Here is a 23,093-nt window from a genome sequence, read left to right on the forward strand (position 1 = left end):
TACATACTGGCACCATGAATAGCCTATCATGTGCTGAAAAATGATGATAAGCCCACAACAAAAACACCATTCTAAAATGAGTATGTATGATGACACTTTTGCACATAATCAAGCAAACTTTCATTCATTGTCAATCTACATTTTTATCACACAAGCTGCCCATTTTCTACAAAGAAAGCAAACTTGTCATGTGTTCGACTGGTTTCTGCTTGGTCATTTTAAAGTATTTTATCATCTAAGATATGCTAACCAGAATGGTTAAAGATACCATTTTTCTTTCTGGTGATTGGTTATCATGCTGAATTCAGATGAACAATTATGTGTTTCTCAACTGTTAGCTCTTATCAGCTTGATAAATATAGATGATATAATCATAGCCATTAATTATCCAAGTTACAAAAGTACATGTAAGGAGCACACAGCTGGAAGGATAATCATATTATCTGCCTCCTTGTATGGATTAAAATTAGTTTGTTGGCATGTTGGATCAAATGTCATTGGCTGCATTGGAGGGGTGACTCCCCTAGAGGGCTACCTTTGAACACAGACTCATCAGTGCCATACAATTCTTTCTAGCCTTATAAAGTGTGACCACCGTAACAGACAAAGACTCATCCTGACCGACCAATACCAATTCTGGCTGACATATTCTGACAGACAAACACCAATTTTGACTGACTATTGGTAATACATGTACCTATTTTAACTTGCTGAGGGCTGATCCAATGTTGACAAAAACCAGTAGCCTGAAGGAACAAATGAAATCGCACCAAGTGACAAAAGTTCCTCAGATTACTGTTATGTCTTGTTCTGACATTGAAAACTGTCTATCATGCTGTAAAAAGAGACAATGTTAGCACCTTTGAAACACTCCATTCCACACCTGACCCTCAATCTCTGGCTGCCATGCCTATCCATGAAGGTACAAAGCCATAATATATGGCTCAATTTACCTAATCATGCTGCCATCTTATTTATCACACTCATCTGAATTTAAGTTATCATTACAAATGCATTGACCTCCACTGAAATGAAGATGTTGATCTGTACCAGCTGTAGAGTATGTAATTGGTGTATCCCAAAAAAGTTCTCTATCTTTCTGTAAATTTTGCTACTAGAGAGCTCTGGATCATGTTTAATAATTTCTATTACCTGATACTTAACCAATGTTGTGGTCAGATTTGTTAAAATTTTTAGACACTGGGGAATCTTTATGGTTATGGATATCTCTCAAGTGTTCTTTTATTCTCACTTAGAATTCCCTTTTAAAGTCTCACCTATGTATTGTTTGCCAGACTGATGGCATTTTTGTGTGGTACAATGTCCTCTTAGTTTTGATTTATCTTTGCGGTTTGTAAATCTGCTTCTAAAGACTTAAGAGTTATCCATTTTCATGCAGAGGCTGCAATTAACAATCTTGCAATCTAGTACTTTGTTGGCAAATGTTGTACCCATCAGGCCCAGGTGTTTGCTAGAAAACTTAGCTTTTAATAATTTGTACTTAATTAAGAACCAAGCTTCCATGAAAATATTCGGATTTCCACTCCTCATATGGGATACTTGGCCATGTTACTTATCACAGCCTCATTGATATCATTTCCAACCTCAATTAAGATTTCTACACATCACACATATAGTCTTGTTACATTAATGCTGATTTTGAAAGTGTTAGGATCAACCTTCCAATGGAAGATGATGTTACTTCCGTTCAGTCAAAATCTTATATCTACACTGTTAAAAAAATACTTGTCTTGCAACCACAGGTCTAGGTGTAAATGTTCTTTCAATTCAAACTATGACTTTTTTAGGTGTTCTTTTATCAATCATTAAATTCTACAGTCAGTTTTGTCACCCTTGGTTTGTTACATGTCATGGAACATGTTGAATGTGCCACGTTTCTTTTCTTGAGATGGTTCTCTAGACAGGTTTGGTAAGGGTAAGTGTCCATGTTGACTACTTTGTTGTTCAGGTACAAATCCACTCTGCTGAACAAATATATAAATTTAAAATTGTTGATGGAGAATCACCATAACATCTATGGATGGATTCGTATTTTTTATACTAATTTCAATTTGAGGTAACTTTTATCCTGAAGAACACTGAATAGGTGTCCCCTTTCTAAAAGATAAAATGGTGGAATATTCTCAGTCATAAAGATTAATACACAGACTTTATACACTGAGTGAGAGACAGAGACAGAAAAAGACACAGAGAGAGACAGAGAGAGAGAACTTACTTTGAAGTCGCCTTCATTTCTGCCACTGCATTCTCTAAAGCTTGCACTTTACTCTCCAACAGTTTTCTATCTCTACAAACAAATTTGTAATTAAATACACTATGTCTTCAACTTTTAGAGGAACAATTATTTTATTTGGACTCACAATCTAGAAGTACAGTTGGTTTATCTGGAGGCACAATCTAGAGGTACAATTATTTATTTGGAGGCACAATCTAGAAGCACAATTATTTTATTTGGCAGCACAATCTAGAGGCACAATTCTTTTATTTGGAAGAGAGTAAATGCTGACTACTGGTGAATGTTTGTTTACAGTAAATTTTAGTACAGAGGTACAATTTTTAATGATCTTCAATACAAAATTAAGTACAGGCATTGAGATACAAAGATACAAGAGACAGAGCCTCCATAATAACTAAACATACATCAGTGTATATTATGGTTCCTATCAATCCATAATTCATCTTATAAAGTAAACAACTTGGATCTTTTTAAGTACAAGAGCTCATGTAAAGCAATATTTACTTTTCACTTTTCTCTAATTCATTTTCCACCTCCTTCTTCTGTACAGTTTTATCCCTCATTGCCCTGCAAATAGGAACAGATGAAAAGTACATTTTTAGTAATGGAAAACTAAGCAAACAATTTCAAGACTGTATCCTTCAAGTATAATTAAGTTTAGTCACAACATATGCAAAAGAAATTAAGATATATGATTTCTGCTAAGGCAGGTGAAACAGAAAGGTGGCATTTAAATCTTAAGCTTAATTAGTGTTAAATTTATATCTTCCATTGTTGTCATTGCAAATGCATTTGCATTAGATTATCTTATAATGAATATATGTGTAATAATATGCAAAGTGAGACAAAAAATATTTGGTTCTTACCTTTCAAGCTCCTGGACTTTCTTTTCAAGTGCACTTATTTTCATTCTTTCCTCATATGTTGCTCTGAAAATTACAATTTTTTAAAAAGTTACATACATACTGAAGAAAACAAATTTTAAATAAATTATGCTTCTCCATGAATATAATCTTGATCATACTAATGTCAGAGATATAAGCCTGATACCTCCTGAAACCAGTCCTACAAAAAGTTGAAAATTTGGTCTTTTCTGCCTAGATCATAGACAAAGGGCAACAACTCTTGGTCATTACCTCCCATGCTATACTCAGATGCAGTTAGTTTTTAAGCCGATTGAAATACCAATGAAAAGATGGCTGGGAGGCTGCCTAAAATTGGAAATTTGACAAATGTATGAAAATACTGGGAAACATTCCAATATAATGTAGTTATTGATGTTGGTTTAATGACATTTTTCAGGACATGGCAGCTAGTTTATGTGGTGGAGGAACAACTCGTGAAAACACCAGCTACTGGGAAGGCTGAGACACGAACCCATGCAGACATCTTTTAGACTGAGGTGAACTGGCAGTGATCAGTAAGGGCAAGTATCTTGGGCAATCAAAATATAATGAATAATGCACAAAAATTTCTGGATGATTAAAATTCCTTTCAAAATTAGCACTGATTCATGTGATGTTTCTAATGAGATGTCGACTGTAAGCTTGTGAAGTTTAAAAACTAGCAAGTCCCCGTGGCAGCAAAGGAAGCAGATGGGCAGGAGTTATTACCCTTTGTATAAACAATATTTTCATCACTTTATTAGGGCTAGATTTACGCAGTGGCAGACTTCTATCTTTAACTTTATTGTGATCAGGGCAAAGTAATCAAAAAATCAATCTATTTTATATAAATAAAAGCATCTGTATCCACCAGTGGAAAACTTGGTAAAAGAATGTCTGAAGATTTAGCTATAAACAATGAAAGATGGTTTGCAAATTTAGCAATAAACAAGTAACCACTTTAATAATGAAGAGCAAAACTTTGGAGTCTTATTATGATCAAGCGTGTAAAGTTTTTTATAATAATTTGATGAATTCTTAATTCATTAATTCTTTATTTGACCTTGCAATTAGAATGTTGTCAAGGAAATTGATTTTTCTTTTGCAGAATTTACCTTTCAGCAACCTCAAGTCTCTTCTGAAATGAGTCTCTAATTTCCTTGTTTTCTTTTTCCTTGCTGAAATTGTATTAATATTTGATATGCAACAATATAAATGAAACTGAACAAGGGACTGATGCTTGACTGTCCAAAAGGAATTTCCAATAATTCAAGATCAGACCATTTCTTCCTCTTAGCTGATGAATGCCAAAACCATCTCTGATATTCTTCAGCAATAACAATTTTTAAATTAGTTGCTGTGATAGTTATAATGCATGTTTGACAGACACCATTTTCATTTAGGACCAAAAAGACATCATAAGAAAGCTTCTAGTCAAAACCCCAAGTTGATATGACTTTCCATCTTGGAGAAGTAATAATAACAAGATTTTCAAGATGGTGGTCATATTAAATTTTAGATTAGCACCACTTCCTTTTAGGACTATGTGGAATAATATCAATATGATGTGGAATAATATCAATATGATGTGGAATGATATCAATATGATGTGGAATAATATCAATATGATGAACTATCTAGAAGAAGTAGCATTAATGAGATTGTCTAAATGAATATTGTGGTGGCCATACTGAATATCAGGTCAGCACAGTTTTCATTCATGACCAATTAAACATCATAAGAAATTATTCAGTGAAAACCCCATACTGATATGACTATTGATTCTGGAGTAGTAATAACAAGATTTTCAAGATGGACACAATAATAAACATATGGGATGTCTCAGCAACACCATTTCCATTTTAGACAAGCTAGACATCATAAGTTGTTTTGTAAAAATCCATGTTGATATGATCATCCATCAAAAAGTATTAATGATAATAACATTTTAAAAATGGCCAATGTGTACTGGCTAAAGCGAATGTACAAGCAGCCCTGTTTTCATTTAGAAAAAAAAATTAGACATCACAGGAAGTGTAACTCCATAAGAATATTACTTTTCATACTAGATATAATTAGGAAGTCTTTAAGCAAACAGTCCACCATGCTGTTGCAACCATCAATTCAGGAGTAGCGATAATAAGATTTTCAATATGGCCACTATATTCAATGTCTGAGTGGCTCCATTTTCATTTATGAACAACTAAACCTTGGGAAGAATGTGTGTATAAAGTTTTATGGCAATTCTTTGCCCACAGAAAGACAACAGGAGATGTATAACAGACATACAACAAAAGATGGATAACAGACAGACAACATGAGATGGATAAGAGACAGACAACAGGCAATGGACAACAGACAGACAACAAGAGATGGGTAACAGACTGACAAAAGAAGATGGATAACAGACATGCAACAGGAGATGGATAACAGGCATACAACAAGAGATGGGTAACAGAATGACAACAGGAGATGGATAACAGACAAACAACAGGCGATGGACAACAGACAGACAGACAAGAGATGGGTAACAGACAGACAACAAGAGATGGATAAGAGATGGACAACAGGCAATGGACAACAGACAGACAACAAGAGATGGGTAACAGACTGACAACAGGAGATGGACAACAGACATACAACAAGAGATGGATAACAGACAGACAACAAGAGATGGGTAACAGACTGACAACAGAAGATAGGTAACAGACATAAAACAAGAGATGGACAACAGACATAAAACAAGAGATGGACAACAGACATAGAACAGGAGATGGATAACAGACATACGACAAGAGATGGGTAAGAGACTGACAACAGGATATGGATAACAGACAAACAAAAGGCAATGGACAACAGACTGACAACAGGAGATGGGTAACAGACATACAACAGGAGATGGACAACAGACATACAACAGGAGATGGATAACAAACATACAAGAGATGGGTAACAGACAGACAACAGGAGATGGATAACAGACAGACAACAGCTGATGGACAACAGACAGACAACAAGAGATTGGTAACACAGACAACAAGAGATGGATAACAGAAAGATAACAGGAGATGGACAACAGACATACAACAGGAGATGGATAACAAACATACAACAAGAGATGGGTAACAGACAAACAACAGGAGATGGATAACAGACAGACAACAGCTGATGGACAACAGACAGACAACAAGAGATTGGTAACACAGACAACAAGAGATGGATAACAGAAAGATAACAGGAGATGGATAACAGACATACAACAAGAGATTGGTAACAGACTGACAACAGGAGATGGGTAACAGACATACAACAGGAGATGGATAATAGACAGACAACAGGTGATAGACATCAGACAGACAACAAGAGATGGGTAAAGACAACAGGAGATGGACAACAGACAATCCACTAAGCTCTTATGGTCCATAACCATCTGAGCTAAAAACAGTTAAAATATACCTGCTTTCAGATATGCATCTTAACAAACTGTCATCTATGAAAAATGCTAATATGCCAACTTTACATTAAAACATAAAGGCAATGCAATTTTCTTGCACAATGAGTTAAAATTTGTTGTTGTTGTTGTTGTTGTTATGGGGTTTAATGGCAGTTAGAGCACAAGATAGGCTAAACATAGCCAGTATAACTGATGGAGAAAGAACCAGGGAAAACCATGGGAAGAACCACTGACACAAGGGAAGCTCCAGGCAAACTTTCTCATGTACCCACAATGGCCAAGCCAGAGACTCGAAGTCACTCAGACAGAGGCTTAGATGGCAGTGATCCATAATGGTGAGCATTTTAGACCACTCGGCCACTTGTATTACTCAATTCTAAAAAGAATACCTATCTGACAATATAACTAATTTTTTTAATATCCAAAAAACATGTATTGCTTGATTTGAAAAGAATAGTACATACATAAAGACAAGATCTTCAAACACTAAATGTATATTAATGTCCATAATTGTAATATGAATTTGACTTGTAGGTAATTGTAAGTGAATCAATTTGTGAAATATTAAGGTTAAATTAGATTCGGCTCCCATTAAGTGACTTTAAAACATTCCATGTACTACCTAGTAGAATCTGAAGAAATGAAAGAACTTCAATCAATTCATGAAGCCGTCTCAAGCACACAAAATATCAAATATCTTTTAAATTTCAATCAAAATCTGTTTAGCAATATAAAAATAATACTTCTGATCAGAAGTATCCAAAACTCCTTGCTGGCATGACATGCATATTCAAAAGTCTTTCTTTTGTTGCCTTTTATTATCCTCTCAAAACTGACTATCACTTGAAACATAATGATTCTGTGAACTTTATAAAACTATTTGATCTTGAAACTGACCATCACTAATAACATAATGATTCTTTGAAATTAATAAAACTATTTGACCCATTTGTCACATTATTTATGTGCAAGACTCACATACCTATCAGATGATTCTGTTTGCTTTATTTTCATTTCCAAGTCTGAACATTCCTGCCTGCAAGACATCATAGAAAATTATAAAATGATGGCATGTTTTGCTCCGTAAACATGAATACAACTCCTTGAAGAGGGAATAATACATGCTATACTGTAGAAAAACATGTGTGATCCCTTGACAAGATCAATCCTGTCACAAAATAACGTATGAGATATCATTTCTGCTTAAATAATTGCTTACATCGGCATTTTCTATATGTCTATAGGTCAACACAGGGAGTATGGCCAACGAGTCATTGTCAGTCAGTATAGGATCTAGAGGTTAGATAAAATGAACAGTCTAGACTAATATTCCATACAAGTGCATTGTATATTGTTCAGGATATTTATGCATATGGTAATTACATGCATTTAGTAATAGAATGGTCCTTTACTCACTAGTTTCCTATTCACTGATCAATATATAACCTTCTGCGTGTACCAAATATTGTTGTAACATTTTACCAGGGTCTTCGATATCTTCTTTTCTATAAGGGGTGAGTGGACTGTCATTGTTAAGAGGAAAATCAGAGTATGCAAGTGTACACTTCTAAATTATAAAATTAATTTTGAAAGAGTTTAGTACAAATGAAGTTAAAAAACATGCTTTAAGGAAATGATAGGGTATTTAAAAACTTTAAAACATTTGCACAAGTCATGATCTGTGGTATATGACTACATGTAAATATGTACTGAAACAGGATAAGCTGTGAAATATGTTATTACAGTGAATAAAATTAAATAAAAGTCAAATAATAAGAATGTAATGCTAGTGATACAAACAAACAGTTAAGAGATAAAAACTTCTTACTTCAGTTGATTTATTTTAAGGTCCTTACTTCTGATCTCGTCTGCTTGCTTCTCCCTAAATACAGGTAAGATAAACACATATTCAACTTACCGTAAAATACAACAAATATTTGAAAAGGATCATTTTGTTTGAGCATACATGTATTTATCGATAAAAAAAATATCATAGTAGTGATGCACAATTAGGCCAGATTTCTACAACAGAATAATCAAGTTCACAAAGTATATACAGCTGAAAACTCAGACATTTCATTACTTTCTAAGACTAAGAAATATCTTCCTGTGGAAGCAAGGATTCTCTATTACAATGCATACATTCTGCCACCTTGAGTATCGTATCACTATCTGGAGAAATTGTTCCAGATACAATATTAACAGACTTTCAAAACTACAAAAAAGAGCATCAGAAATTATAATTAGAAAATCATTTGATGAACCAAACACGCCTCCCTTCCATGAATTGAATATATAAATGGCTGGCTTTTTCTGAAACGACTGATTCCCTAACAAGGATTTTAGTGTACAAGACTCTTTAAGGAATTGTTCTGCAATATCTTTGATTTGTTATTCATAACAAACACATTAAAATATGGATTAAGATCAGTTTGTGATAGGAATCTTTGACTTCCCAATCCAAAGTCAGAAACCTTCAAAAAGTCTCTACAATATTCATGTGCTTCCTTACGGTACACTATTTCCCAAAACATCGAACAGAGTGATACCATAAAGCTATTTAAAGAACAACGTTTTTCTTACATGTTCAGCATTTGATTATTGTCATATTACATCATATTGTAAATACTGTATATCATTTTTCCACATTTTAAGCAGAGGGTCTCAAGACAGAGTAAGTACTGTACTAATTAACTTAACTTAAAAAAATGTAACGATTAATATTATTATCATTATTGTTATTATTATTATTACTATTGTTATTATTATACGCACAGTTAAGAAAGTAAAATTCTTACTTAAGTTGATTTATTTCAAGGTCCTTACACCTGACCGTTTCTTTTTCCTTCTCCCTAAATACAGATAAAATAAACACACACTCAACTTACTGTTAAACAGCAAAAGTTAGAAAAAGAGCAAAGTTATTTGAGCATACATGTATTTAGTAATACAAATAATGAATGCATGTAATCAATGCTTTGAGTGCTTAAAATAACTTAACATTTTTGCGAGTGACATTTCTTTCTGCTATACAATGCCATCTTCATGAGACAAAATTTAAAACTTTGTGTCTTTGGCTTTGTTAAATCACAAATTTCATTTGCCCATTTCATCAAGCAGAAATATATAAAAAATACTTAATGAAAACTCCTTAAGGCATCAATGTGCTGTGTCACATATAAAATGATATGCATACATTACTCTGATGGCATCATAACAATGTGTTTTTTTTAACAATACATAACAAATAAGTCACTAATATCACTAATAATATCATCATTTTTTAATATAAGCAAAATAATCATGAAAAAAACTCAAACGGTTTAGATAAAATATATAATTCTCTTGTTGTTTGTACCAACTTCATAATGTAGTTGTTGTTGTAGTGTTTAATGCCATTTTTCAGCACAGTATAAATGATGAAGGACGAACCCGGGAAAACCCTGAAAAGAACCACCAACCCACGAGAAGGTACAAGGCAAGCTTTCTCATGTACACACACCAGCCAAGCTTTAGATTCAAACCTACACAGCCAGAGGTGAGAGGGCAGTAATCTGTAACAGTGAGCACTTTAGACCACTCAGCCAGTCGGGGCCCTGAACTTCATAATGTAAAAACAATTTACAATAAAAGTCAATAAGAAATACACTGGTTCTGATATTGAGTAACAAAATAAAATTTCTTACTTGTTTTGATTTAGTTCAAGGTCCTTACTGCAGATCTCTTTTCTATGTTTTTCTCTGAATATAGGTAAGATAAACAAATATTCAACTTAATGTAAACTACAGAAAAGATTTGAAAAAGATCATTACTGTTTAAACATACATGTATTTAGCAATAAAATGAATGCAATGCATGTAATCAGTGTTTTCTGTGGTTAAAATAAGTGAATACTTTATGAGAGACTTTCCTTCCTGCTATCTACACATGACAATATTTTAACTTTATGTGTCTTTGCCTTGTTAAATCAAAATATATTTTCCACTTGATTTCTGACCATGCACTTCAATTCATTATATCAACATACAGGAATATATTTGTATTCCACATTGTTTCTGGCTGCAAAAATTGAAAAAAGAAGTCATAAAGATATCCTATAGGTGCCAGATGCTGAGTGACATAAGAAATAACATGCAAATATTACTGTGATGGGATCATCAGAATTTAGCTTTGTTAACAACATACCACAATTAAATCAGTAACATTATTGATGCAACTTCTGTAACCCTCTATCTCAAAAATATTATCCATAATAAAAAAAGTCATTTGTACAAGATATCAAATACCAAATACAGTGGCAACTATAATCAGTTATAACTAATTCTCTTTCCTTAAAATCTCCTATCTGATGCAACAGAAATACCTAGTATTTACATAAAATTGTAATGTCATTGTTGATCTTTTAACCTAAAGAGGAATTAATCTTTTGTTGTATCATCCAAGATTTTTGTACATATCTTATTATGACAATTTCATCCATTAATGGAGAAAACATATTATGAAAGTAACCTAAATACTAATTTTTGGAGTAAAATATATTTCTTAATTCATTTGGGAATACAACCACTTCCTCAGGAATCAAACCTTCCACAACTGAATTTGTGTGTGTGTGTGTTTTTAACAAAGCTTTAACAATTTTTCAGGCATATCGCTACAACGTCTGCAGTGTGGCATTTATAGTGATGTCTAGCACTGAGGCATCATGTCACAGACATGTAGCATGATGTCCCACCCAGTCACATTATCCTGACACCAGGCTGACCAGTCCTAACACTAACCTCTTAATGCTGAGCACCAAACGAGGCAGATGTTAGTACCATTTTTGTAAGTCTTTGGTATGACCTTGCCAGGGATCAAACCCACGACCTCCCACATCCGAGGTGGAAGCTCTAACCACTAGGCCACAGGAGCAGTCTACTGAATTTGTAAGATGTGAAATATAAAAGTTGCCTGTCCACGTAGGTGGCAATAAGATAGTGATCTCCCCTTAGATACCGAGACTAGAACCAAATCCCATCTATACATCAATTACTACTGGTGTGGAATGCATACTCTTCTTGTAGGATATAACTGGGGAGACTGAGAGGATTTATGTATATTATGATCGGGAAAATATTTTTGAAAAAACAAAATTTTACTCCAAAAACTGGTGTCTTCTTCCGATACATTACCTTTACATAATATCTTAAGGTGTTGGGAGTTACATACCCTTATCCCAGAGAAAGGTCATATCCATGTTCCCTAAGGTATGTAAGGCAGCTTCTAAATGTCTGATATGCCTGACTGAAGTACTGATTCTATATGCCAAGATGTAACTTTCAGGAGATAGAGAACAATTTATCTCCCACAAATCCAGCATATGCCATATTGCTGCATCAAAGACAAGCTGTTGAACAACTTATGGAGGGAGCCTACTGCACTGTTGCTCTAGATTCCACCAGCTGGCCTTCTGGGATGAAAGATCTCAAAGCTATATGCTAGGAAAAGCCAACTCTGACCTCAATCCCACTGCTTCTATAATATCATCAGGGGAACAGTTACACTTGAATGATGTGATTGTTGTGACTGTCCCAGCCTCAAGAGCAATAATTACTTACAAATTCATTTGATCTTGGGTTAATTCTCTGTATGCATAAAAAAACAGACCAACAGAACCTGAGCTGAAATATTGACCTGGGTAAAATTTGACAAGATTCACCCATTCGCACTGGCTGTTCTTTTAATTGGCCTTGCTGATCAGGAGTTGAAGGCTCCAGCGTTTTCAGCATGAAAGTTTGATTGCCCTTGAACTGAAGCCTGCTCTTGAAAATTAAGCAAGAGCAATTATGAGTGATAACTGAACCATCCTGATGGAAATATAAGTTTACCAAGAAAGTATATTTTCACTGATCCTGCATAACTGTAGGTGAAACAAGTCAAACGCAGGTCTTGTATCAATGAATCAATGATGCTCCTGACATCAAATACCTTTGTTATGAAAAATCAAATATGCCAGAATCAATCACAATGAGATGATTCTAAAGCCTTTTGTAGAATTGTTGGAATCAGAAACATTGGCAGATAAGCGTAGGTATTCAAACCATTTTGTTCAACTAAAAAAGCAACTGAGACTACAGAGAAGATCTGGCATTTCGCGTTTCACCCAGCTGCAAATAGCTCACACCAATGCTCACTCAGTGCATGTACAGATATGAATGAAAGCCAGGAGATGAAACAACCATTCAGTCTGTATTACTTGATACCTTTGAGATAGTGAGTCCACTAATACATTTAGTCTGCCCTGAATTTGACTTGCACATGGATTTGTCACTGATGACGTGACCTTCAAGAATCAAAAAGAAGTATGCAGAGGTCTATGGATCCCTATCCATGATAATTCAAGGTACTGGATTTGTCAGATAAAATTAGAATGCCCTTGCTATAATGCTTCTCCTATCAGGCTGAGATAATGGCCTTCATCTCTAGGATACTGATATGCAACAGATAATCCTGATTGAGTCACACTCAGCTAGCAGCCTCCTGAATCAAGAGACATGTACACCCCATTGTCCACTGTGCTGTATCTACATTATTTTTTTTGGAGGTTGGACCTGCAAGGGGAACACCCAGTGTAGACCACATAAAGTTATCCCATCTGCTGAGATGGGAGTTCATATGATTAGAGACTGTTATCTTTTAACATGGGGAACAGTTTCCATCATTATTGGGACAAAAGTATCACTCTAAATTTTCTTGTGAACCGGTGACTCAAGACACTGCTGCCTGCTGCCACCATGAATAGACTCATCTGGCAAATGAATTCTTGTGCAGAGATCTAATTCTCTGCAAGAACTGAAATCACCACAGAAATTATTTATGATGTGTGTTCCTGACGGAGACAGACCCTGCTGATGTGTCCATACCCAAGTGAACAAAACGTTGACCTGTTTTGATATCAAAATTGTCATTGCTGACAAGGAATCTAATGCTAAGAAAGAGTGTAACTTGGAATTTCATGTACTGATTTAAAACGCAATACAGGTATTTGTCATCCAGATAGCTGGATGTCATGGTCATGGAGATAGTCCTAAAGTGAGACACTAATTTGTCCATAATTCTTGTGAAGACTTAAGGACTGAGACATAAACCAAAATGGGATGCCCTGAAATGGTATACTGTATCACTAAAATAAAACTGAAGGATCTTTCGGGAAGACTTGTTAATTGGGCATGTAGGTAAGCATCTTGCAGATCTATACTCATTGTAAAGTCTCCCTCCTGAACAGCACTTAAAACACACCTTAGTGTTTCCATTTTGAATCATAGTGCCCACAGGCAATGATTAAGAAAACTAAGGCATATAATTAGTCAATAATGACACTGACCTTTGCTACCAAAAACAGTCTTGAGTAAAATCCCAGTGATTTTGTTTTGTGAACATCTGTATTTTTCTGAAGAAAACTATGTATTTTCTTGCTGCATGAAATTGGCTCTGAGTGGGACTTTTGGGATGTCTGTGGCTGTGGGTCCCTGGACAATGAAGGAGGGGCAACAAATGTGATACAAAGACCCCACTGAAATGACTGAGTCCATAGATCATAATGGCAAATTCGTTCCCATTCAACAACAAATATGAAGTCTCCTCCTCCTCCCCCAAATATATTTTATAAGGGCAAGCCTGAGAAGAAGCTGTAACAGTACCATGCAAACTGGACTTCATAAATGGTAAAGACTGATTCCTTGCTCTTGATCAAGTTATTCTGTATGAAGGGGGTCTGCAGCACTAAACTCGGCCTGGAGTGAATGGGTGCTTCGTGGAACTACAATGGGTAAGCTAATCCATTAGAGTGCTGGTGTTATGCAAACTAGACAAAGAAATTTCTTCACCAGACATTTAAGATCAGATGGCAGATACTGATCTTGAGAGAATTGGGTCATCTTATCCCTCACAAAGCTATCAAGTTCCTTATGTTGGAATGGGTTATAAGATATGTGATGCACAAATCTGATCCCAACCTGCATCATGAAAGACAGTATATGACTCGGACCGGCATACTCTCCATCTGGCTTGTATCTGGAAGGGAGAGAAGACTAGCTGTTTGAGGCATCAGGCCTACAGGCATCTATCAAAGGTGGTGAAACTGGAGATGTAACTGTGGGATCCCCTAATTTGCTGTTTGGCTAGTGAACCCGATCCAAACATAAGCGGAATTGTATACAGGAGATATGCCTGGAACATCCTTTAGACCTTACTGAGGTGGACACTGTTAAACAATTATAGTTTTCTCAAGACAACATAATAACCTGCACAATATAGAGGTCTACAATTTATATTACAGAATACACAAAAGTCAAGTACATATTGTTGAATGCACATACAAGCAACCTCAGCAGGTAACTTATGAAAGAGTTGTAATTCAACAAAGAATAGACAAACGTTTATCTTGCATAGAAAAGGGCAAGAAATAGTTGCAAATATTGATGCTGCTAACTTCCCTGATATGAGAAACCCCTCCAAGTTTTTCTTAAGTTTGTACCAGAAACAGTCAACCCTTTCGAGAGTGTGCTACCTAGCACAAGCGAAGTAGTATCATATGTACAGACAGGGTTTGGCACCAACCCCAACATCTAAAGTCCAAGGGAGATCACTCTGGCTCTCAAAATATGTGAGCAAAGAGCTATTCACTTTCATTACTAAATATTTTAGCCTGCGAGTCATGGATTTGCGACATAGTGGTAGTAATCCCTAAGGTATTGTGATTAGGTAATCAGGGTTCATACTGAACTTTGAACGATAAATTCAAAGACTTTACCCAAACTTTCAAAGGCCACAAACATAGATTTCCAAGACTTATTTTCGCTAACATTTTGTATACAGTTTATATGAGAAAACAACGAATGCAAAATACTACAATACTGTTTAATGATGAAATTCAAACTAAAATTACTGTCCTAATATTGCTTTATAATGACCTGGAAGACATGTTAACATTCATTGTTATTTCAGAAATATGTAACTTTATAAGGCATCAAATTTAATACAAAATAAATTGCTCTGCTTTAAATGTACTATTATAGTTGCTGTTTTTTCTGTTCAATCATTTTGGAAATAGACGCCACTGCTGTCATCTTTTCCTCTGCTTTTCTCCTAAGAGCATTTGACTCTGTTACAAGCACAATGAGTCCTTTTAACTCTGCTTCTTCTGCCTTCTAAACAGAGGAAGCATGTAGGCTGGCAATGTCAGCTTCTAGACGCAGCTTTTTGGCTTAAGTTCTTCCACTTCATCCATGGCTAACTCCATTTCTTTCTTTTTCTGATTTTTTCCTCATGCTCCTCCTCTGCTTTCTACATATCCAGATAGGCATGGTACTTATGTCTTGCAGAGGAGGCATGTGTCATCATTTCATTGCTAATGCTGATCTCCAAAGGTCCACCTGCTTTTCTCATTGTGTCAATGATTAGCCGTTGAGCTCTGAGGCTTTCTCTGATGAGGTTCTCACAGATACCTGTTTGATGACAGAAAATACTCTCTCCACTGTTGCCTGCCCATGTGACAACAACATTTTCTGGAGAACATTCTAAAGTTCAACATATTCCTTTCTTTTGGAAAGGATGGAATAAAACACTTCATCAAGGCTGTCATCTGTTCTATTGAAGCATTTCAAGGGATGATCGTCTGATTCGATAACTTCATCCACTATTTTTCCATACTGAGTCAATATCAAATGATATCAGGACTCTACTTCTCTTCCTGCCTCACACATAATTCATAAAAGTTGTAGTTACTGTGTACTAATTTGCATCTTACCTTTGGCATGACTTGTAAGGGCTCCTTCTCCCACTGAAGCCAAGTTGATCGTCTTTTTACACAATGTACAAAATGTATTTCGTTTACATGTTTTATCTTTTTTCAGCCATTCCTTGTATTTTTCTTGTTCAAGCCAGATACGGTTGAAAGAGGAAAGACTTGACATTTTTAAACATGGGGTGAAACAAAACTTAAGACGTAAATCAACTGAACAAATTTTGAATCCTCGAGCATGTGTTACTTTCGCACACTTTCTACATGGAGTGAGCACTTGTTCAATATAACCAAAATTCAACTGGCTTAACGTCTTGTTAAAAAAAAGTCAGATTCTACATCTGAATCTAACAACCTTGGACAATTTAGTTGTGATTATGGAAAGAAATTAAAAAATTTGGGTTCATTCCAATTTTCAACGACTTTTAAAGACCTCAAGGTAATTGGCTCGATTTTCCCAAACTTTCAAGGCCTTGAAAATGCTTCCTCACTTTTCTCAAACTCTCAAAGACCTTCAAAGACCATATGAACCCTAGTAATGTTAGAAGAAATGCATTTCTAAAGCAATTATAGCGTTACAATTACCCAACGTCACATTTATACTCACTGGATTTCATGTAACTGAGACGTTGCAATATCTAAGGCACTTTGATGCTTTTCTCTACAATAAGCAATGAAAAAGAATATAGGTTAGTCAATGCATCTGAAAAAAACAGTCAGAGCTGAAGATAACAAGAGATATGGTGATCTTCCACTTTCATAGCATGTTATAAATGGTAGCCTCATATTTCTGACACTGTACCAGCCAGTAATGTTCCAATACCAAACTGTATTATGATTTGGCCACCATCGAGTAAGTACTTACATTTACAATAACATAAACTGGAAGTTTTTTTGAAAGGAGAGATGTGTTACTTTATGCACAAAATATTAATATGAAAAGGAACAGCCATTTGAACTTCTCATTTATCTCTACAGATATTATATACAGGCAGATATATAGATTTACATTGCTTCCCCTAAAAGCAAGTACAATTTTTTTTAATGATTATGTCTTACAGTTTTAATTTCTGTATTGCTTCTGATCAACAGTCTGTCTTCTTTTTGTTCTTAATCCCTCAGTTTTAATGTGTCACATTACCTTGACTTTATAAAAATTGGTGTCATTGTAACTCATATCTGAATGTTTACACTTAATGTAATGATGGTGAACAGCTTTATGCAGAAAGAATATGATCTTACATAGAAACTCTGGCTGATTTCAGTTCCCCTTTTAATGAAGAAATTTCTTCCTTTGCTGTCTCCAGATCTGTTTCTTCCTTCTTCATCAAATCCCTATTTAATAAAGTATATCATATTTGCCCTCAATTTTTGCTTTAAAGTGGCATTTGAAGAAAAATCATCCAGCAAATAGTCTATGAAATGCATATATTTCTATACTTTATTTGGTATATTGTGGTAAAATAGAGAAAGTTAAGTCTTGAATTTGCCACAAATTACGGCACTGCAAACGAAAATGTTACGGTAGAACGGCACATTTCTGCGAGCAATAATTATTTTTCTGTTTCTTTCTAATATCACTTAGCAAATTATAAGACAATTAAAAAGAAAATGAATCAACAGACTGACAAGTTTTGTTCATGTAGGCCCATCTAATAATTATTTATGAAAAATTTACATTTACAAATTTGATCAATAATGCATGTATCTCATTTCAGTGTAACTGAAAGAATTAACATTTTTCACAACAGTTTCAGTTAGTCATCATCATTTCTTTATGTGACTCTGTAGCTATATACCTGAAAATAAAGAAAGTTATATTTTTGTAATATATAAGCTGAAGTTGTAATCGATGGCCATATTGTCAAAACTTACCTTTCTTTTATGAGTCTCTCAACTTCTGCACTCAATTCACGGATTCGCTTTGCTTGTTGATCACTGAAATTATGTATTACATTGTGTTTATCAGCAATTTACATTATTTTATTTTTAGAGGCAGGTTAGCATTATCATACAACACCTTTTGCATGCCACTTTGCTTGGTTTGTCAATGGTGAAGGTGGTTATAATAATTCTGGTGAAGCCCACAGAAGAAATAGTCTAAAATAATGATGATGGATTGTACCAAAGTAAATGCATGACCCAGGCACAACATGCTCAGGGAATTTGTTTTAAAAGTAAGCAGTAGACAAATAAAGAAATGTGATATCGGCAGAAATTTGGCTATGACTGTCAACTCTACTTGTGAACAGGTGATATTGTAATGTGAACAGCGTGTGAATACTCTGTATCAAAAGAGAGGAAATATGTGGGTTAACAGAATTGGAATGATTTTGTATCAGGTCACACAGTGTATGTATCAGGGCAGTGTACACATTCTCATATGAATACAAACGTTGCAAAGATAAGTTTTAAAAGTTTGCACAAATTCTGTTCCCAGTATATCCGGGACATGTAAACAGAAGTTTATCCAACAAAGCAATATTGTACATCTTGTACATGCATATGATGCATGTGTTTATAAGGAATACCATTGTATGTCTAATATTACATTAATTAAACAGTTGTAGAAGGTGCAAGCTGTGAGTTTAATTGTCACTGATGTTGTATATGTGCATTTGGATTGTTCGCTTGGTGATGTGTTTCCCTAAGCAACGTTCCCTCTAAGGCATGTACACTAGTGAGCGCCACGCAAAGGCCTCTGAGCAGACTACAAAACCTACTGAGGAAATCTTTTTACGGAAATTGTATCCTCAGGCAGGGTGCATCAAAGTGGGTGGGAGGTCAAATACTTTGAACAACGAACAACTGTAATCAATTAGAAGAAATTGTGTTCACAAGAAATCAAAAGAATTATCTCTGTGTGCAGAATACATTTAGCTGCACTAAGACATCAAACAAGCTGCGCGCGCAGCTTAGCGAGAACATTGTCCCTAAGTCCATTGATGTATCTGATGTTGGTCTGGAAAACAGCAATCAACTATTTCTGGAAAAATGACTGTCACAAATATCCTTACAAAAAAGTCTGACTTAATCGTATTGAGAAGAAATACCACTGCAGCAATAGTCACATGAAGCAATGCCTTCCATTTTGTAACAATCACAATGCCTACAGTTTGTAGAGAACAGTTTTTCTGATCCTTCTGAAGAAATTTTAAATTTAGCACATTCTGTAATAAAATAATGGACTATAGAGATCTATTTTTGAACAACATGCATGCCATCTTTACTACAATTATAGGTTACTGTATTTATATGGGAAAATATGAACGAGTTTTGGGATGGAATACTGCACAACCATGGGAGTGCAGTATATCCTTCCAACAAAACAAGTTCATATTTTCCTTTACAAATGCAGTAACCTTTTCATTATATGCTCATTTTTTTATTCTACCTAAGGTTTAATTATATAAACGAAATACCCTACAAGAAACAACGTAAATGAACGAATGCCATATTCCAAACTAAATACACAAGCGCAGATTTGTCATTACACAATGACATCATTATTAATGCGCACATAACTCCGCCCAGATAAATTTGAACTTAGTCGCGCGCTCAACATAACTTTTGAAAGAAAATGGTGCATCTAGTTAAAATTGAAATTTGCAGTCATTCTGTGAATGAATGAGCATTGCAACAACTTTTCCATTTGATCTAGAATGAATATATTTTGGTACTTTGTTTCGATTCGATGAAAGTTTGTGATTTCGGACTGGAATCATCTGTGCAAAATATACATGTGGCATGGGAGAAGCATGTTTACATCTGCAAATGTGTTTCTGTTTCTGTCATTGAATGTTTTAAATCATAATGTGGGAAAAATATGAAGTCTTTCAATTGCAATTATCAAAAAGACACTATGGAATTTAATGCTTATTTCATTTTGAGTAGAGTAAGTGGATGCAATTGCACTTGTAATGGAAATTACAGCAGAATTTCTAAATGTGTAATCCAGATTGAAAACCTATGATATGGGTCATGTAATTTGGATTTGCAGAATTAAGAAATTACATTTTGAGGAAATTCAGGATGTAAAACTATTAAGCATATTTTATTTTGCCATTCTTATCACCAGCTAAAGAAGAGACTATATGACTTGTCACTTGTATGTGATTTGTAAGGACATTATCTTGCGTATCTTATATAATGTAGCTAGCCTAAATCCGTAACACTGTATCAATGCGAACTGTGCCAAAGCAGTTGGTATGTGGCAGTCCACGAAACATCTGTTTTAGTTATTCAGAAACAAATTTAAACAACCACAATGTACATGATTTGTGTACAAATCAAAAGTGCTGATGTCTGCATCGATTGTTTGTTTCCAACAGAAAGTAGTTCCTTTATGCACGTGAATGCTATATGTGTATTGTTGCATGAGTTCAGTATCAGGTAATATTGAACAATTCTGAAAATGAAAGTTAACGGGGGAAAAAATCAGCATATAATAATATCCTATACTGACTACAGTCAGTATATCACCTGATGCTAAGAAATGAACTAAATATATTATCGCCATCTCCCTTGAAAAGTGTCTTTCCATGGAGTTGTCTGGTGGATTATAGTGCTCTAGCCAACACTATAGGTAAACAATTCCCTGAGGAGAAGGCAATAATAGAACTACTTGTTTTTCTTCTAATTATTACATTACTTCTGATTTGTTGTAAACTTGTCTGCTGTTGTACGCAGAATCAGTTTTTGTTTCTCACTTTAGCATTATCTGTGTTAGTAACAGGTCACCTACCCACAAGGCAGATATTAGTCAAGTTTGACTCTCAACAGAAGACTTTCCTTCCTGCTTGTTCATATAGCTATTCTTCCACATAGCTGATTTGTTCTTTTCTTATATTTATGATATAGCAGACATTGTCATTTTGGACTAGTGAATCATTCCCAATTACAATGATGTAAATTTACACTGGGATCAACCATATTTTGTATAAAGTGTTCTTGGAGAAGATGATCTTCATACCTTGATAAACAAGAAAGATGGATGGGTTTGGTACCAGTTTGATTTTTGGTTTAAAGATCTGAGAAGCTTTATCTCCAGGAGGAGGTAGACATTGAGGAGGGTGGGGGAGACTTTTTAATTGAAAAGTGAGGTATGGCTGAACAGACAATGAGAGCCGCATTCAAATGCTTTATTTCTGTTTATGACTGTGGTAATGCCAGTTAATTTAACCACTATGTTCTAATCCTTCTGAGCCACAGTAAGAAGTACCAACATTATATTTATATGAATTTCTCAGTTTCACTGTTGCCTCAATAGTAAAATGTAAAGTTTCAGCATAATTTCAGGTCAAGCCATACAGCTAAAGAGTCCCTGCTTCTTTAGCCCTTCAAATACCACTTAAACAGAGCTGTAAAAGTTTCTCATTTATCCTCTAAAATGACTATATGACTTGAGTGATTTATATGTCTTCTGATTTGTTTTGATTTTATGCAATGCAAAATTGTATAGAACAGACTTAAACATATTTATATATATTTTTGGGGTCAGTTTCAATCAAAGTTAAAATACTTTTTCCAAGCCAGTTTGGATGGTACATGCAACCAATAAATCAACTTTAACCATAATTCTTGACTCTGGATCCCATTCAATGTACCCATGCAACAAAGTTATAAAAATATTCTTGTGTTAAAACTTTGACATGATTGGTCATTAGTTGAATAATGAATCTGCTATCACAAAAGAGACAAGTTTGATAATGGATATGAAATGTCCATAGAGGTCTTGTAACTTTTTATCATATTCTTCTCTACTACTTCTTCACGGGGCCCTGAGTGGCCGAGTGGTCTAAAGCGCTCTCCGTTACGGATTACTGCCATCTCACCTCTGTCAGCGGCGGTTCAAGTCTCGGATTCAGCCAATGTGGGTATGTGAGAAAGCTTGCCAGTAGCTTCTCGTGGGTCGGTGGTTCTTTCTGGGGTTTTCCCGGGTTCTTCCTCCACCCTTAATACTGGCCGCCATGTATAGCCTATCGTGTACTGAAAAATGGCATTAAGCCCCACAACAACAACAACAACTACTTCTTCACATATTTGTATGTTAACTGATGAATACAATGACTTGAATGACGGATTGCTTGAGTAAACATTTATATGCTTAGATCAGCTAGTCCTACACATGTTATGTGCTGAGATCAGCTAGTCCTACACATTTTATGTGCTGAGATCAGCTTGTCCTACACCATAGGCATTGAAGAGAAAATAACCTGGAGCTTACATAAAAATGAAGCCATTACAAAGTATAACAAACTATTACCAACAGTAACATCCCAAATGAAAACATGTTCTACCTGTGGGTGTTATGGGATTCTTTTGTGGGTTTTTTTAAAAATATTATACTCATGATCAAGAACCAAAATTACAAAACGACTCATGGTCTTATTTTAAACACACAAATTTAAGATACTTTAAATAGAGGTTTTCCAATACATACTTTTTATTTTCCTGGAAAGATAAACGGTCCTGAAAGTTTCTGACAGCATAATCATGTTTCTGGCTGTAAATAAAGAAGAATGTATTATACAGAGGTAATATCGTATCAAAGAAGAAGAAAAAAATTATTCAATAATTGACAAATGTTTGGTATTAAATATAGCTGGGTAAAATTAAATTTGATATAGTTACCACAATTAACATCAGATAAATGGATTCAATTTATGAATGATATTAGAAACTCATTCCCATTTTGTGGCACTGTTTCAAAGAAAT

At 34.9% G+C, this 23,093-nt stretch overlaps 1 protein-coding gene across 2 annotated transcripts in view; it reads right to left on the reverse strand.

The window, feature by feature from the left end:
- LOC149798033 (uncharacterized) overlaps positions 1-23,093 on the reverse strand; it is a 53,012-nt gene that overhangs the window by 10,492 nt on the left and 19,427 nt on the right. For both annotated transcript variants that reach the window (XM_089963125.1, XM_089963124.1), the window contains exons 9-20: positions 22,819-22,881; positions 18,252-18,314; positions 17,619-17,711; positions 16,984-17,037; positions 10,282-10,335; positions 9,394-9,447; positions 8,424-8,477; positions 7,578-7,631; positions 4,257-4,319; positions 3,124-3,186; positions 2,762-2,824; positions 2,237-2,308 (exon numbers count right to left, since the gene is read on the reverse strand). In XM_089963125.1, the coding sequence (XP_089819251.1) occupies positions 2,237-2,308; positions 2,762-2,824; positions 3,124-3,186; positions 4,257-4,319; positions 7,578-7,631; positions 8,424-8,477; positions 9,394-9,447; positions 10,282-10,335; positions 16,984-17,037; positions 17,619-17,711; positions 18,252-18,314; positions 22,819-22,881 (750 nt within the window). The remainder of the gene's footprint in view (positions 1-2,236; positions 2,309-2,761; positions 2,825-3,123; positions 3,187-4,256; positions 4,320-7,577; positions 7,632-8,423; positions 8,478-9,393; positions 9,448-10,281; positions 10,336-16,983; positions 17,038-17,618; positions 17,712-18,251; positions 18,315-22,818; positions 22,882-23,093) is intronic.

The sequence above is a fragment of the Sinohyriopsis cumingii genome, chromosome 6, assembly GCF_028554795.1.
Source record: "Sinohyriopsis cumingii isolate HCF-2022 chromosome 6, ASM2855479v2, whole genome shotgun sequence".
Classification (NCBI taxonomy): domain Eukaryota; kingdom Metazoa; phylum Mollusca; class Bivalvia; order Unionida; family Unionidae; genus Sinohyriopsis; species Sinohyriopsis cumingii.